The sequence below is a fragment of the Rattus rattus genome, chromosome 6 (assembly GCF_011064425.1).
Source record: "Rattus rattus isolate New Zealand chromosome 6, Rrattus_CSIRO_v1, whole genome shotgun sequence".
Taxonomy (NCBI): Eukaryota; Metazoa; Chordata; class Mammalia; order Rodentia; family Muridae; genus Rattus; species Rattus rattus.
The window spans coordinates 42,342,012-42,355,473 of NC_046159.1; the positions used below are offsets into that span (position 1 = coordinate 42,342,012).

The 13,462-nt window shown below is 36.5% G+C and overlaps 1 gene segment (V, D, J or C); it reads left to right on the plus strand.

The window, feature by feature from the left end:
- The first annotated feature begins 1,160 nt into the window (after positions 1-1,160).
- On the plus strand, positions 1,161-1,956 carry LOC116904284. The segment is given in 2 exon segments: positions 1,161-1,209; positions 1,583-1,956. Coding segments are annotated over 2 exon segments (423 nt in total).
- Positions 1,957-13,462: the final 11,506 nt, after the last annotated feature.

Genomic DNA, 13,462 nt, shown 5'->3' on the forward strand with positions numbered 1-13,462 from the left:
ATATGTCACAATGACTGGGAGAAAGCTGTGCTTACAAAACATTGTCCTGCATAAAGACATTTACAGTAAATGAACCATTTTTATTTATCACATGAACTAATAAGTATATGCCTATATACATCTGCTCAAGATGAAGATGTACTTTAATGAGTAGTCTGATAAAAACTTTCATAGTATCTTTATTCATAAATATTCAAAGTAACAAAAGAAAAATATCCATATGCAGGAATAAATTTTGTCATTACCAAATGATCCAGGATCAGAGATAAATTATTTATTTATTGAAAGAATATGAAAGAACCTTTAATGAAACAGTTATAGTGTGAAATTCAATTCACTGAAGGATATGTACTATATAGTCTCATTCAAATAAACTTGAGAATTTAAAAATACATAAGTAAAAATACATAAATCTGAACCACCAAAGTTCAGAGATTGTCTGATATGTAAGAGTAAGAGGAATTGATCAAAAGAGACTTTTTTTTAACATTATGAGAATGATATATATGTTTATCTATAGGCATATATTGATAATTAGAATCATGCATTTTCATGAAGGTATAGTAAGTATGGTAATGCTTATAGTATATACTTTTTTAGTTACAATCTTCCTTTAATACCAGAAGATTATAATAAAAAGTATATTTTAATACAGAGTCAAAGTACAGTCAATAAATTGAAGAAATGGTTTAGTGATTTGTTTCCATCTTGTATTCTTGCAATGCACTACAGACAACGAACACAAGGACCTGGGAGCTCAGTTCATCCCTAATGATAACTAGCTATGTGTATCAAATATATTCCGCATTCCCTGCCATTTATTCATGTGTATATAGACCAAATTTCAGCAAATTCAGTAATACACAGAATGACTAAAAAGGTGATCCATATTTATAAGTGATTTGAACTATATTGACACTCCTTTAACATCCTGCTATTTTCCCCTCAGTAACCACATTTTTGTTTTATTACTTTCTGGTCTTGAGTTATTTTCCCATTCATGAAACTCATATAACTGTCGCTTCTATGTATATACTGTTACATAGACCAGAGCATTTGCATATTGCTCCCTAGAGAGGTCTTTGCCACAGTGGCCTGAGATAAAATCTCAACTGTTCTCCGGCCTTCACCGATCACTCTCCTAAGTTCACTTCTTCAAAATGATGAGTCCTGCCCAGTTCCTGTTTTTGCTAATGCTCTGGATCCAGGGTAAGGAGAGTGGAATGTGAAAGAGGACAATAGGAATGAATGGTGACCTGTGACTGCCTTTGGTTGCTGTTCATTTGTGATGGGACAGGTCACATTCTCCAGGATGAGATTTTGTTATATCCTAATTATAAATTCCAAATGGAAGAGTAGCTGTGCTAAGATCAAGATTCTGACATAGATTTCGATGGAGTGGTGTGAACTCTGATGTTTAGAAACTTTAAATGACTTCTTTTGTGATAAAGCATTTGATATAAAATATTTTAAAATCTCAAAAACTGACAGGATCTCACCTGAAAGAAATAACATAAAAGATTTTACAAAGATTATTCAAGAAGCTTACAAGTGAGTTTACACTATTGTATTATAATTTCAGAAACCGGCGGAGATGTTGTGATGACCCAGACACCACCGTCTTTGTCGGTTGCCATTGGACAATCAGTCTCCATCTCTTGCAAGTCAAGTCAGAGCCTCGTAGCTAGTGATAAAAATACATATTTGAATTGGTTATTACAGAGTCCTGGCCAATCTCCGAAGCGCCTAATCTATCAGGTGTCTAAGCTGGACTCTGGAGTCCCTGACAGGTTCAGTGGCACTGGATCACAGAAAGATTTTACACTTAAAATCAGCAGAGTGGAGGCAGAGGATTTGGGAGTTTATTACTGCCTGCAAGGTACACATTTTCCTCACACAGTGATACAGACCCTAACAAAAACTTTCTTGCCTTGGGCAGTCCACCTGCCAATGTGATGCTTGAGTGAAGAGGAGCAGAGCACTCTGTCTCTGTGAAAGAGAGGGACTGGGGAACTTGAATTACTTCAGCTGAGAGCTGTAGTTTGACTCATCCTGCTGGATGGGTGGTTTGACTAGATTTCAACTGCCACCAATTTCCACTCCTTTTTTTTTCTTTATCCACTTTGAGATTTATTTATGTTTCTTTCTTTTCTTTATTTTGTACAACTCAAAATAGAAATTTTTTTGTATTTTTTTCCGTCTTTATTAAATTGGGTATTTCTTATTTACATTTCAAATGTTATTCCCTTTCCAGGTCTCCAGGCCAACATCCCCCTAACCCCTCCAATCCCCTTCTATGTGGGTGTTCTTTTCCCTATCCTCTCCCCATTATCACCTCCCCCCAAAAAAAATCCCAGTTCACTAGGGGGTCCAGCCATGGCAGGCCAAGGGCTTCCCTTCCATTGGTCCCCCTACTAGGCTATTCATTGATACCTATGAATTTGGAGCCCACGGTCAATCCATGTATCGTCTTGGGTAGTGTCTTAGTCCCTAGAAGCTCTGGTTGGTTGGCATTGTTGTACATATGGGGTCTCCAGCCCCTTCAAGCTCTTTCAGTCCTTTCTTTGATTCCTTCAACTGGGGTCCGAGTGTCAGTTCAGTGGTTTGTTGCTGGCATTCGCCTATGTATTTCTCATATTCTGGCTGTGTCTCTCAGGAGAGATCTACATCCTCTCCCTGTCAGCCTGCACCTCTTTGCTTCATCCATATTATCTAGTTGGTGGCTGTATATGTATGGGAGACATGTGGGGCAGGTTCTAAATGGGCATTCCTTCAGGCTCTGTACTAAACATTGCCTCCTTATCCTCTCCTACGGTTATGCTTGTTCCCCTTTTAAAGGAGTGAAGCATCTGCATTTTCATCTTCCTTCTTGAGTTTTATGTGTTCTGTGCATCTAGGGTAATTCGAGCTTTTGTGTTAATATCCACTTACCAATCATTGCATACCATGTATGATTTTCTGTGACTGGGTTACCTCACTCAGGATATTTTCCAGTTCTATCCATTTGCCTATGAATTTCATAAAGTCATTGTTTTTGATAGGTGAGTAATACTCCATTGTGTAGATGTACGACATTTTCTGTATCCATTTCTCTGTTGAAGTGCCTTTGGGTTCTTTCCAGCTTCTGGCTATTATAAATAAGGCTCCTATGAACATAATGGAGCATGTGTCCTTGTTGTATGTTGGAGAATCTTTTGGGTATATGCCCAAGAGTGGTATAGGTGGGTCTTCAGGTAATGGAATGTCCAATTTTCTGAGGAACCTCTAGACTGATTTCCAGAATGGTTGTACCAGTCTGCAATCCCACCAACAATGGAGGAGTGGTCCTCTTTCTCCACATCCTTGCCAGCATCTGCTGTCACCTGAGTTTTTGATTTTAGCCATTCTGATTGGTGTGAGATGAAATCTCAGGTTGCTTTGATTTGCATTTCTGTTATGACTAAAGATGTTGAACATTTCTTTAGGTGCTTCTCAGCCATGCGATATTCCTCAGCTGTGAATTCTTTATTTAGCTCTGAACCCCATTTTTTAACAGGGTTATTTGTCTTCCTGCTGTCTACCTTTGTGAGTTCTTCGTATGTTTTGGATATAAGCCCTCTATCAGTTGTAGGATTGGTAAAGATCTTTTCCCAATCTGTCGGTTGCCGTTTTGTCCTAAGGACAGTGTCCTTTGCCTTACAGAAGCTTTGTAGCTTTATTTATGAGTTCGCATTTGTCGATTTTTGATCTTACAGCATAAACCAATGGTGTCTTTTTCAGGAAATTTTCTCCAGTGTCCATGTGTTCGAGATGCTTCCCCACTTTTTCTTCCATTAGTTTGAGTGTATCTAGTTTGATGTGGAGGTCTCCAGTACTTCTCTTAATAGCCTTTGCATTGTCTCTGCATCAGGAGCAATTCATGTCATTAATCTATCTGAGTTTTGATGATTTTAACTATTTTTATTTACTTTTTCGAGCTTCATTATTGCTGCTTTTTTAAAAATGAAGTATGTATGTTTGTTAAATTCACAGTCAGATTTGTAAATACTTAGATGTCTGTAGATATGTTTTTTTCTTTCTATGTAGACTTAGGGGTATTATTTTAAATGTTTTTATTATAATTGTGTAGATTTAATTTTTCAAAGGGATAATGTGATCAGAAATTCAGTATATTTCTTTAGAGATTTATTTTTACTTCCTTTTCAAGTTTCTTTGGTCTTCATGTTGATACTGTGATTCTGGCCTAATTGCTGAGTGCTGGCATCATGAATGGGATTCATAGTGGTTATTAAGAGGAAAAGAATGGATGAGTGAAACACTATGACTTCATTGTTTTGCAAGTCTAACTGACTAGCAATCAGAAAATATCTTTATTTATACAGATTAAAAAAACATTCATGGTTTGTAGAAGTAAAGAACTTATCATTTTGTTCTGGGCATATATTTCTCATATGCCCAGGGTTCCAGGTTCCAACATGGGCAAAAAAAAAAAAAAAAACTTATTTCATCACTTCCCATTTCTTAAAATTCTACAAATCATTTTAGGTCAAGCAAGCAAGCAATCAAGTAAGCAAGCAAGTAAGAAAGCAAGCAAGCATGCTCTTTGGCTGGCAGCACCTTGTGGTTTCAAGATTCTTAGAATACAATTAGAATCTGATTCAGTCCATGTGAATCACCCTTGTTTAAGCAGTATATTATTATTCTTTAATGGTGAATTATATTTGCAGATCTGCCTAATTCTGATAGTTTAGGCTTAGGAATTGTTGTAGTTGTTATTCGTAATCCTAAAATAATTTGTGCACTACAATAATTGTTCTGTTTCTGCATTATTTAACATTATAACAACCAGGTGTAAGTCATGACCAAGAAGGACAAATGCTAATTCTTTATTCTTCTTGCATTTCTTTATTTTATTCTTGGATCATCTATACATCTATTATTTTTGTCACTCTAACTAATATTGCTGACTTCTCACTAGAGGCTTAGTATTTATGATCTTTTATTTTGTTGATTATAATTCTAAGAAATTCTACATACCTTATAAAAGTTCAGTGCTATGATTTCTTTTCATTTGTCCTGTCCTACTGAACCTTTTCACCATCATCTGAGTTTAAACTATTCTAATTTTTTTTGTTTAATGAAATTCATTAGGGGCAGATAATAATCTGGAAGGCACAGAGAAGAGCCCCAAGTAGGATTAACTAAGGTACTCCTTGAAAATAGGAGTAGTACATTTAGGACTTTTCTAGGGATATTCAGAAACAATTTTGTCAGAGAAGCCATGTCTGAATGATTATGTTAATAGCCCCAAGACTTTAACCGGCAGAGAATCAAATTGAAATTAAAGAATATCATGTCAACAAGCACAGAATTTGACTCAGATTGCTGGCACGCAATTTGAACTGTTAATCTACGAAGTAGCTGTGTCACATAATTGTTGGTTCTACAATTTTTATTCATGTTTTTCATAATTAAAGATGTTCTTGGAAGATGAACCAAGAAGGAGGAGGAAAATGACCACCCAGATCTATGTGGCCTTAAAGGACCACAGAATTCGTGACTATTTCATAAGGGATGGATCTTTATAGGAAAATTTGTCTTAACTATGTAGGCGGATTATATCACTATTGATTGGTTTAGAGCTTATTGCATGGAACTTTCGTGGAGTAAGAACTTAACATATAAATCAAACTGAAAAAATTACCAACTTATTGAGTTTTGATTTTAATGGAGTTGTGACTATAACCAAAGGGGGCAAATGCTGGGACTGTGAACAGTGTTTACAGCAGAGAGTTGTAACAGTGAAGTTACTGAAGAGCCCAGAATGTAGCTAGGGACAACTGGTATGGAAATTGGAAGGTTAGCAAGTCTGGTTGTGATGCTTTGCTGATTGAGATGAAAATACCCTGCAGATGCCCACTGGAGACAGCCCTCCCATGGGATGGTAGATTCTTTATAAATATTTACTGCTACCATTGTCAAACAAAACTGTTATGTTATCTACTGAAAATTGAAGATTATCAGCCTGAAAGTTAGAGATTTATTTTCTAAGTCAAAAAGGTGGTACTGCCAAAACCAGTCACATGAACTCAAGTGCAGAAACCTAGGGAGAATCTGTTCCTAGATTGTAGGTCCACTGCTGTGAAAAGAAACTGTCTATCTTAGGTCAAAGAGAGGAGAATGTGGATTAAGTCACAGACTGAATTACTTTCTTTTAGAAATAGAGTTTGTCCTAATCACATAGGGAGTTTCACACGTGATTCAAAACTAAGATAAAAAAATCTGTAGCACCAGGCACAGTGCATGAAAAACATATATTACAAATATTGCGGCTTCTGGTGTCTGCCTATGCCCTGATATGACACTATGCCACAGCTCACTGTACCCAGATGCCATGGGGAGAGAGCTGATCTCCCATAAGTGCTGACACACCCAAGGGCCAAGGTGAAACCACTATCTCTGCTCACAATCCTGGCCCAACAGGAACTCAGGAGCAGTCTGGGACAGGGTCCTTCCAGTTTCTGCCTGCACCCTGAGCTGACCCTGAACCACCGCTCTCTGTACCCGAATACCCCTGAGAGAAAGATGATTTCTCAGTAGTGCTGACATTCAGAATTACAGGAGAGTCAAGCCACTGTCAGAGAGAGCAAGACCAGCTAACATCATGGATGAGTAGATGGCAAGTGGAAAGGACAAATTCCTAAGCAACAGACATCAAGGTCACTTGGCATCATCTGAACACAGTTCCTGGAACACAGCAAACACTGTATGCCCCAACACACTGGGAAAGCAAGATTCTGATATAAAATTACAAATCATGATGTTGTTAGAGGACACTTTTTTGTAAGAAGGGCATAAATAACTCCCTTAAAGGAATATAGGACAACACCTGAAAACAGGTAGAAAAACAAAAGAGGAAACACAGATATTAACCAAACAGGTTAAGGATTTGAACAAAATCATTCAGCCTGGAACTAAATGGAAATAGAAACAATAAAGGAATCACAAAAGGAGACAACCCTAGAAATAGAAAACTTAGGAAAGATATCAGGAGTCATAGACACAAGTATGAACAACAGAATACAAGACATAGAAGAGGTAATCTCAGGGGCAGAATATACGACAGAACACAGTGACACAACTGCGAAAGGAAATGCCAAACACAAAACAATCCTAATCCAAAACATGCAGGAAATCCAGGAAACAGTGATAAGATCAAAGCTAAGGTTGAGAGGTATAGAAGAGAGCAAAGATTCCCAACTTGAAGAGATAGTAAATATCTTCAACAAAATTATAGTAGACAAGTTTCCTAACCTAAAGAAAGTTATGCCCATGAACATACAAGAAGCCTACAGAACTACAAACAGATTGCACCAAAAAATTTCATCCTGTCACATAAGAGTCAAAATACGAAATGCACAAAACAAAGAAAGAATAATAAAAGCAGTAAGGAAAATGTCAAGAAAAAAAAGGCAGACCTATAGAATCACACAAGATTTCTCAACAGAGACTATGAAAGCTAAAAGATCCTGGGCAGATAACATACAGACCCTAAGAGAACACAGATGCCAGCCCAGGCTACTATACCAAGCAAAACTTTCAATTTTTTTTTTTTTTTTTTTTTTTTTTTTTTTTTTGAGCTGGGACCGAACCCACGGGCCTAAGGCTTCCTAGGCAAGCGCTACCACTGAGCTAAATCTCAACCCCAACTTTCAATTAAATAGCTAGAGAAACCATGATATTCCATGACAAAACAAAAGGTACACAACAAATTTACATGAATCTATCCCTACAAAGGATAAGAGATGGAAAACTCTAACAAAAGGAGGGCAATACACGCTACAAAAAGCAAGAAATTAACGTTCTATAAACTAACACAAAAGAAGATAGTCACACAAACATAATTCCACTTCTAACAACAGAAATAACAGGAAGCATCAATCACTTTCCTTAATATCTCTTAAAGTCAATGGATGCAATTCCCCAATAAAAAGATAGACTTAACAGACTGGATACATAAAGAGGACCAAACATTTTGCTGCATACAGGAAACACATTAAGTATTACAAACCAGATACCAGAAACATAGGCTGAAAAACAGTTTTCAAGCAAATGGTCCAAAAGAAACAAGCTGGAGGTTGTTATTCTAATATGGAATAAAATGAAAACTTTCAAACAAAAATTATAAAAAAAAAGAAAGGTCTCTTCATATTTATAAAGGAAAAATCTACGAGGCTGAACTCTCAATTCTAAATACCTAAGCTCCAAATGCAAGGGCATCTACTTTCATAAAAGAGACCTTACTAAATCCCAAAGCACACATTGTACCTCACACAATAATAGTGGGAAACTTGAAAATCCAACTCTCATCAATTGACTGATCATGGAAACAGAAACTGAACAAAGACAGCTAAATTAAAAAGAACTTATAAAAACCAAAGGTATTTAACAGATATTTATAGAACACTTCATACTAAAACAAAAGAATATACCTTCTTCTCAACACCTCGTGGCACCGTTTCCAGAATTGTCCATATAATCAGTCACAAAACAGACCACAAGATATAAAATAAGATTCAAATAATCCCATGCATCCTATAAGATCACCATGGACTAAGACTAGTCTTCAACAAAAAAAAAAAAAAAAAAAAAAAAAAAAAAAAAGTCTGCATACACATGGCAGCTGCACACTGCTCTACTCAATGATAAATTGGTCAAGGAAAAAATAAAGAAGTTAAAGACTTTTTAGAATTTAATGAAGACACAACATACCCAAACTTATGGGTCACAATGAAAGGAGGGCCAAGAGGAGAGCTCATAGCTCTGAGTGCCTCTAAAATGAAACTGGAGAGAGCCTATTCTAGCAGCTTGACAGCTAAAAGCCCTAGAACAAAAAGAAGCAAATACATTCAAGAGGAGTTGCTGTCAGGAAATAATCAAACTTGTGGCTGAAATAAACCGAGTAGAAACAAAAAGAACTCTACACAGAATCAATAAAAACCAGGAACTGATTCTTTGAGACAATCGACACAATAAATAAACTGTTAGCCAGACTAACCAGAGGGCACAGAGTGTGTATCCAAATTATCAAAATCAGAAATGAAGTAGGAGACATAACAAAAGAATCTGAGGAAATTAAAAATGTCATCAGATCCTACTACAAAATTCTATATTCAACAAAACTGGAAAATCTGGAGGAAATGGAAATTTTTGAGACAAATGTGAGGTACGGGAGTTAAATCAGGATCAGATAAACCATCTAAACAGTCTCATAACTCCTAAAGAAATAGAAGCAGTCAATAAAACTCTCCTAACTAAAAAAGAAAAAAAAAAAAAGGCCAGGACCAGATAGGTTTAGTATTGAATTCTATCAGAGCTTCATGAAAGAGCTAATATCAATACTCTGAAAACTATTCCACAAAATAGAAACTGAGGGAACACTACCCATTCATTCTATGAAACCACAATTACACTTATACCTAAACCAAAGATGCAACAAAGAAAGAGTACTTCAGACCAATTTCCCTCATGAATATCGCTGCAAAAATACGGAATGAAATTTTCTTTATCCGAATCCAAGAACACATCAAATGATCATCTACCATGATCAATTAGTCTTTATCCCAGGGATGTAGGATGGTTCAATATGAAATCCATCAAAAATATAATCCACTCTATAAACAAAATCAAAACTCTACTCAAAAGATAAACAGGCTGAGAAAGAAAATAGGAAAAATGATACACTTCATAATAGTCACAAATAATTTAAAATATATTACGGTGACCATAACAAAGCAAGTGAAATATCTGTATGATAAGAACTTCAAGTCTCTGAAGAAAAAACTTGAAGTACAACTCAGAAAATAGAAAGATCACCCGTGCTCATACATTTGCAGTATTAATATTTTAAAAATGGCTATCTTGCTAAAAGCAATCTACAGAGTCAATGCAATCCCCATCAAAATCCCAAGTAAATTCTTCATAGAGTTAGAAATAGCAACATGAAAGTTTATTTGCAATGACAAAACCACAGGAGAGCTAAAACTATTTTCAAAAATAAAAGAACTTCTGCATGAATCAACATCCCTAACCTCCAGCTGTAATACAGAACAATAGTGATAAAAACTATATGGCATTAGTACAGAGACAGACAGGTAGATCAATAGAATAGAATTGAAAACCAAAAATGAACCCAAACACCTATGATCACTTGATCTTAGACAAACCAGTTAAAACCATGCAGTCTAACAAAGATAGCATTTTCAACAAATGGTGCTGGTTCAACTGGCACTCAGCATATAGAAAAATGCAAATTGATCCATTCCTATTTCCTTGAACAAAGATTAAGTCTGAGTATCAAGGACGTCCACATAAAACCAGATACACTCCATTTAATTATAGAGAAATTTGGCAAGGTCCTTGAACATATTTGGCACAGAGTAAAATTTCCTGAACAGAACAGCAATGGCTTGTGCTCTAAGAACAAGAATCAAAATATGGGACTTCATTAAATTGCAAGTCATCTGTAAGGCAAAGGACACTGTCAATAGTTTAAAATGGCAACCAACAGATTAGGAAAAGTTCTTTTTCAATCCTAAATCCCATACAAGGCTAATAGCAAATATTTACAAACAAGGTAAAAAGGTAAACTACAAAAAATCAAATAACCCTTTTAAAAATGGGTACAGTGTTAAACAAAGAATTCTCAACTGAGGAATATCCAATGGCCGAGAAGCACCTAAAGAACTGTTTGACATCCTTAGTCATAAAGAAAATGCTAATCAAAACAACCCTAAGATTCTACTTCACATCAGTCACAACAGCTAAGATCAAAAACTCAGGTGACAGCAGATGCTGGCAAGGATGTAGAGAAATAGGAACAATCCTCCATTCTTAGTGGGACTGCAAACTGGTACAACCACTTTGGAAATTAGTCTAGTGGTTCTACAGAAAACTGGACATCTTACTGCCTGCAGACTAAGCTGTACCACTCCTAGGCATATATCCAAAATGTACTTCAACATATATCAAGGACACATGCTCCAGTATGTTCATAGCAGACATTTATAATAGCTCAAAGCTGAAAAAAAAAAAAAACAAAACAAGATTTTCTTCAACAAAGGAATGGATATCAAAAATGTAGTACATTTACACATGGAATTCTACTCAGCTATTAAAAACAATGACTTCATAAAATTCTTAACCAAATGGATAGAAGTTGAAACTATCATCTTGAGTGAGGTAAATCAATCACAAAAGAAGACACATGATATGCATTCACTGATTAGTGAATATTTGCCTCAATGCCCAGAATACCCAAAATATAATTCCCAAACTACATGAAGCTCAAGAGGAAGGAAGACCAAAATGTAAATTCTTCAGACTTTTTAGAAGGGGAACGAAAATATTCACAGAAGGAAATACAAAGACAAAGTGTGGATCAGAGACTGAAAGGGCATCCAGAGACTACCTCACATGGGGATGCATCTGATATACAGCCACCAAACCCAGACAATACTGTAGATGCCAGGAAATGCATGATGACAGGAACGTGATATAGCTTTCTGCTGAGAGGCTCTTCACAGCCTTACAAATATAGAGATGGATGCTTGGGCTAACCATTGAACTGAGAACAAGGTCCCCAATAGAGGAGTCAGAGAAATGTTTGAAGTAACTTAAGGTGTGTTCAACCCCATAAGAAGAACACAATACGAAACAACCAGAACCCCCCCCCCAGAGCTCCCATGGACTAATTCACCATCCCAAGAGAACACAAGCATGGACCCATGGTTCCATCCACATATATAGCAGAGGATGAACTTGTCGGCCATCAATGGAAGAGAGGCACTTGGAACTGTCAAGGTTCGATGCCCCAGTGTAGGGTAATATCAGGATGAGGATTTTGGACGGAGTGGGTGGGTGAGTGAGAATCCTCATAGAATTGGGGGCAGGAGGAAGGTAGCAGGTTTCTGGAGGGGAAACCAGGAAATGAGATCACATTTAAAATGTAAATAAAAATGCAATTAAAAAAAACCCCACTAGAGTAAATTGAGACATCATGAAGCTACTAAGGTACTTAAATAAATCACATGGCATTGCAAGAATGATATGAAATGCTCCGAGTCTCTGCCTTGATTCACTCTACGAGGATAATTTATACACAAATGCAGCTGCAGTTCTTGTCACAATATAGAAGTAAGAGCTATGTTCTTATAATTCCTATAGATGCCCCAGAAGTCTTTGTTGCTGTTGAATCATCCCTCACAGGCACTTTGTGGAACTGCTGCAAAGTTCTCACTCTTTTACTTCATCATGGAGGGCATCTGGTTCATATTGTGTTTTCATTCACCAAAACATCATGTAATCCCACAGGCACTCTAAGGCCAGAGGAATGTGGATCATTCTCAGATTGGAAAAAGGAGGGAAACCTGCAAAGGCCATGGACACTCTGATGTACTGCCCCCTAACTGTCTTTAAATGCAGGTAACAGCAACTGAAATGAACCACATCTCAGAAAGTGGGCAAACCTCAGCTTGCAAAGCTTCAGCCACTGGGACACTTGCAGGCTTTGTTGATGTTGAATGCAATGGAAGAATTACATTGAATACAATAATATACACACTGAAAATTAAGTACAGCCTTCAGGTGCCAGTCTACTTCCTAGGCATCTTTCCACAAGAATATTTTTTTTAATTTATCAATCAGATTTAAATCTTAAGTTCTTCCTCCACAAATGTTCACACAAGAAACTCTAAGTCAGTGAATAATGTTATAATCTTCCCACTTATATAAGACAAATTGTCCTATAAAATTCTATCCCTTATGAAATATTCATATATTCATAACTTCTTTTGTCCATTTAAGGTCACACAGATCTGGCTCATTCTTCTTCTCCCTTCATCTTGTATTTTTTTCCTCTCTCTCTCTCTCTCTCTCTCTCTCTCTCTCTCTCTCTCTCTCTCTCCTCTCTCTCTCTCTTTTGTCACTGCTCAATCACAGGCCTTTGCTTTTATCTTGTACTTGCCTTCAGCTGGGCAAAGACAACAATCTACACTTCACCATTTCTACCTAATTAAAAAAACAACTTTTCTCTCAAAGGTAAGCTAAGCACAACTATTACCATTTTGTAATCATAAAGTATAAAATGCCTATCACCCAGTCTATCATTTTTGTCAATTAAATAATACATTCTGTTGTCTATCTTAGCTTAAGAAAGGCTTACAATTTATGTGTTATGTCTTGAATACCTTACATACTATATGAAAACTATCTAATTAAATATGTATTCTCAATGATAAATAGCCTGGGTGGGCTATGATATTATAATTAGTCTTCAACTCCACCAGAAGTCTGAGAATGAGTAATACTATCTGAAAATATTGAAAGCCTAACATGGCTTCCAGAACTGGGACAAGTTGTAGAGACAACTGTCTGCCTATGCACTCACCTGTTTGCAACACGCAAGAGCATCACTCTTCAGCCT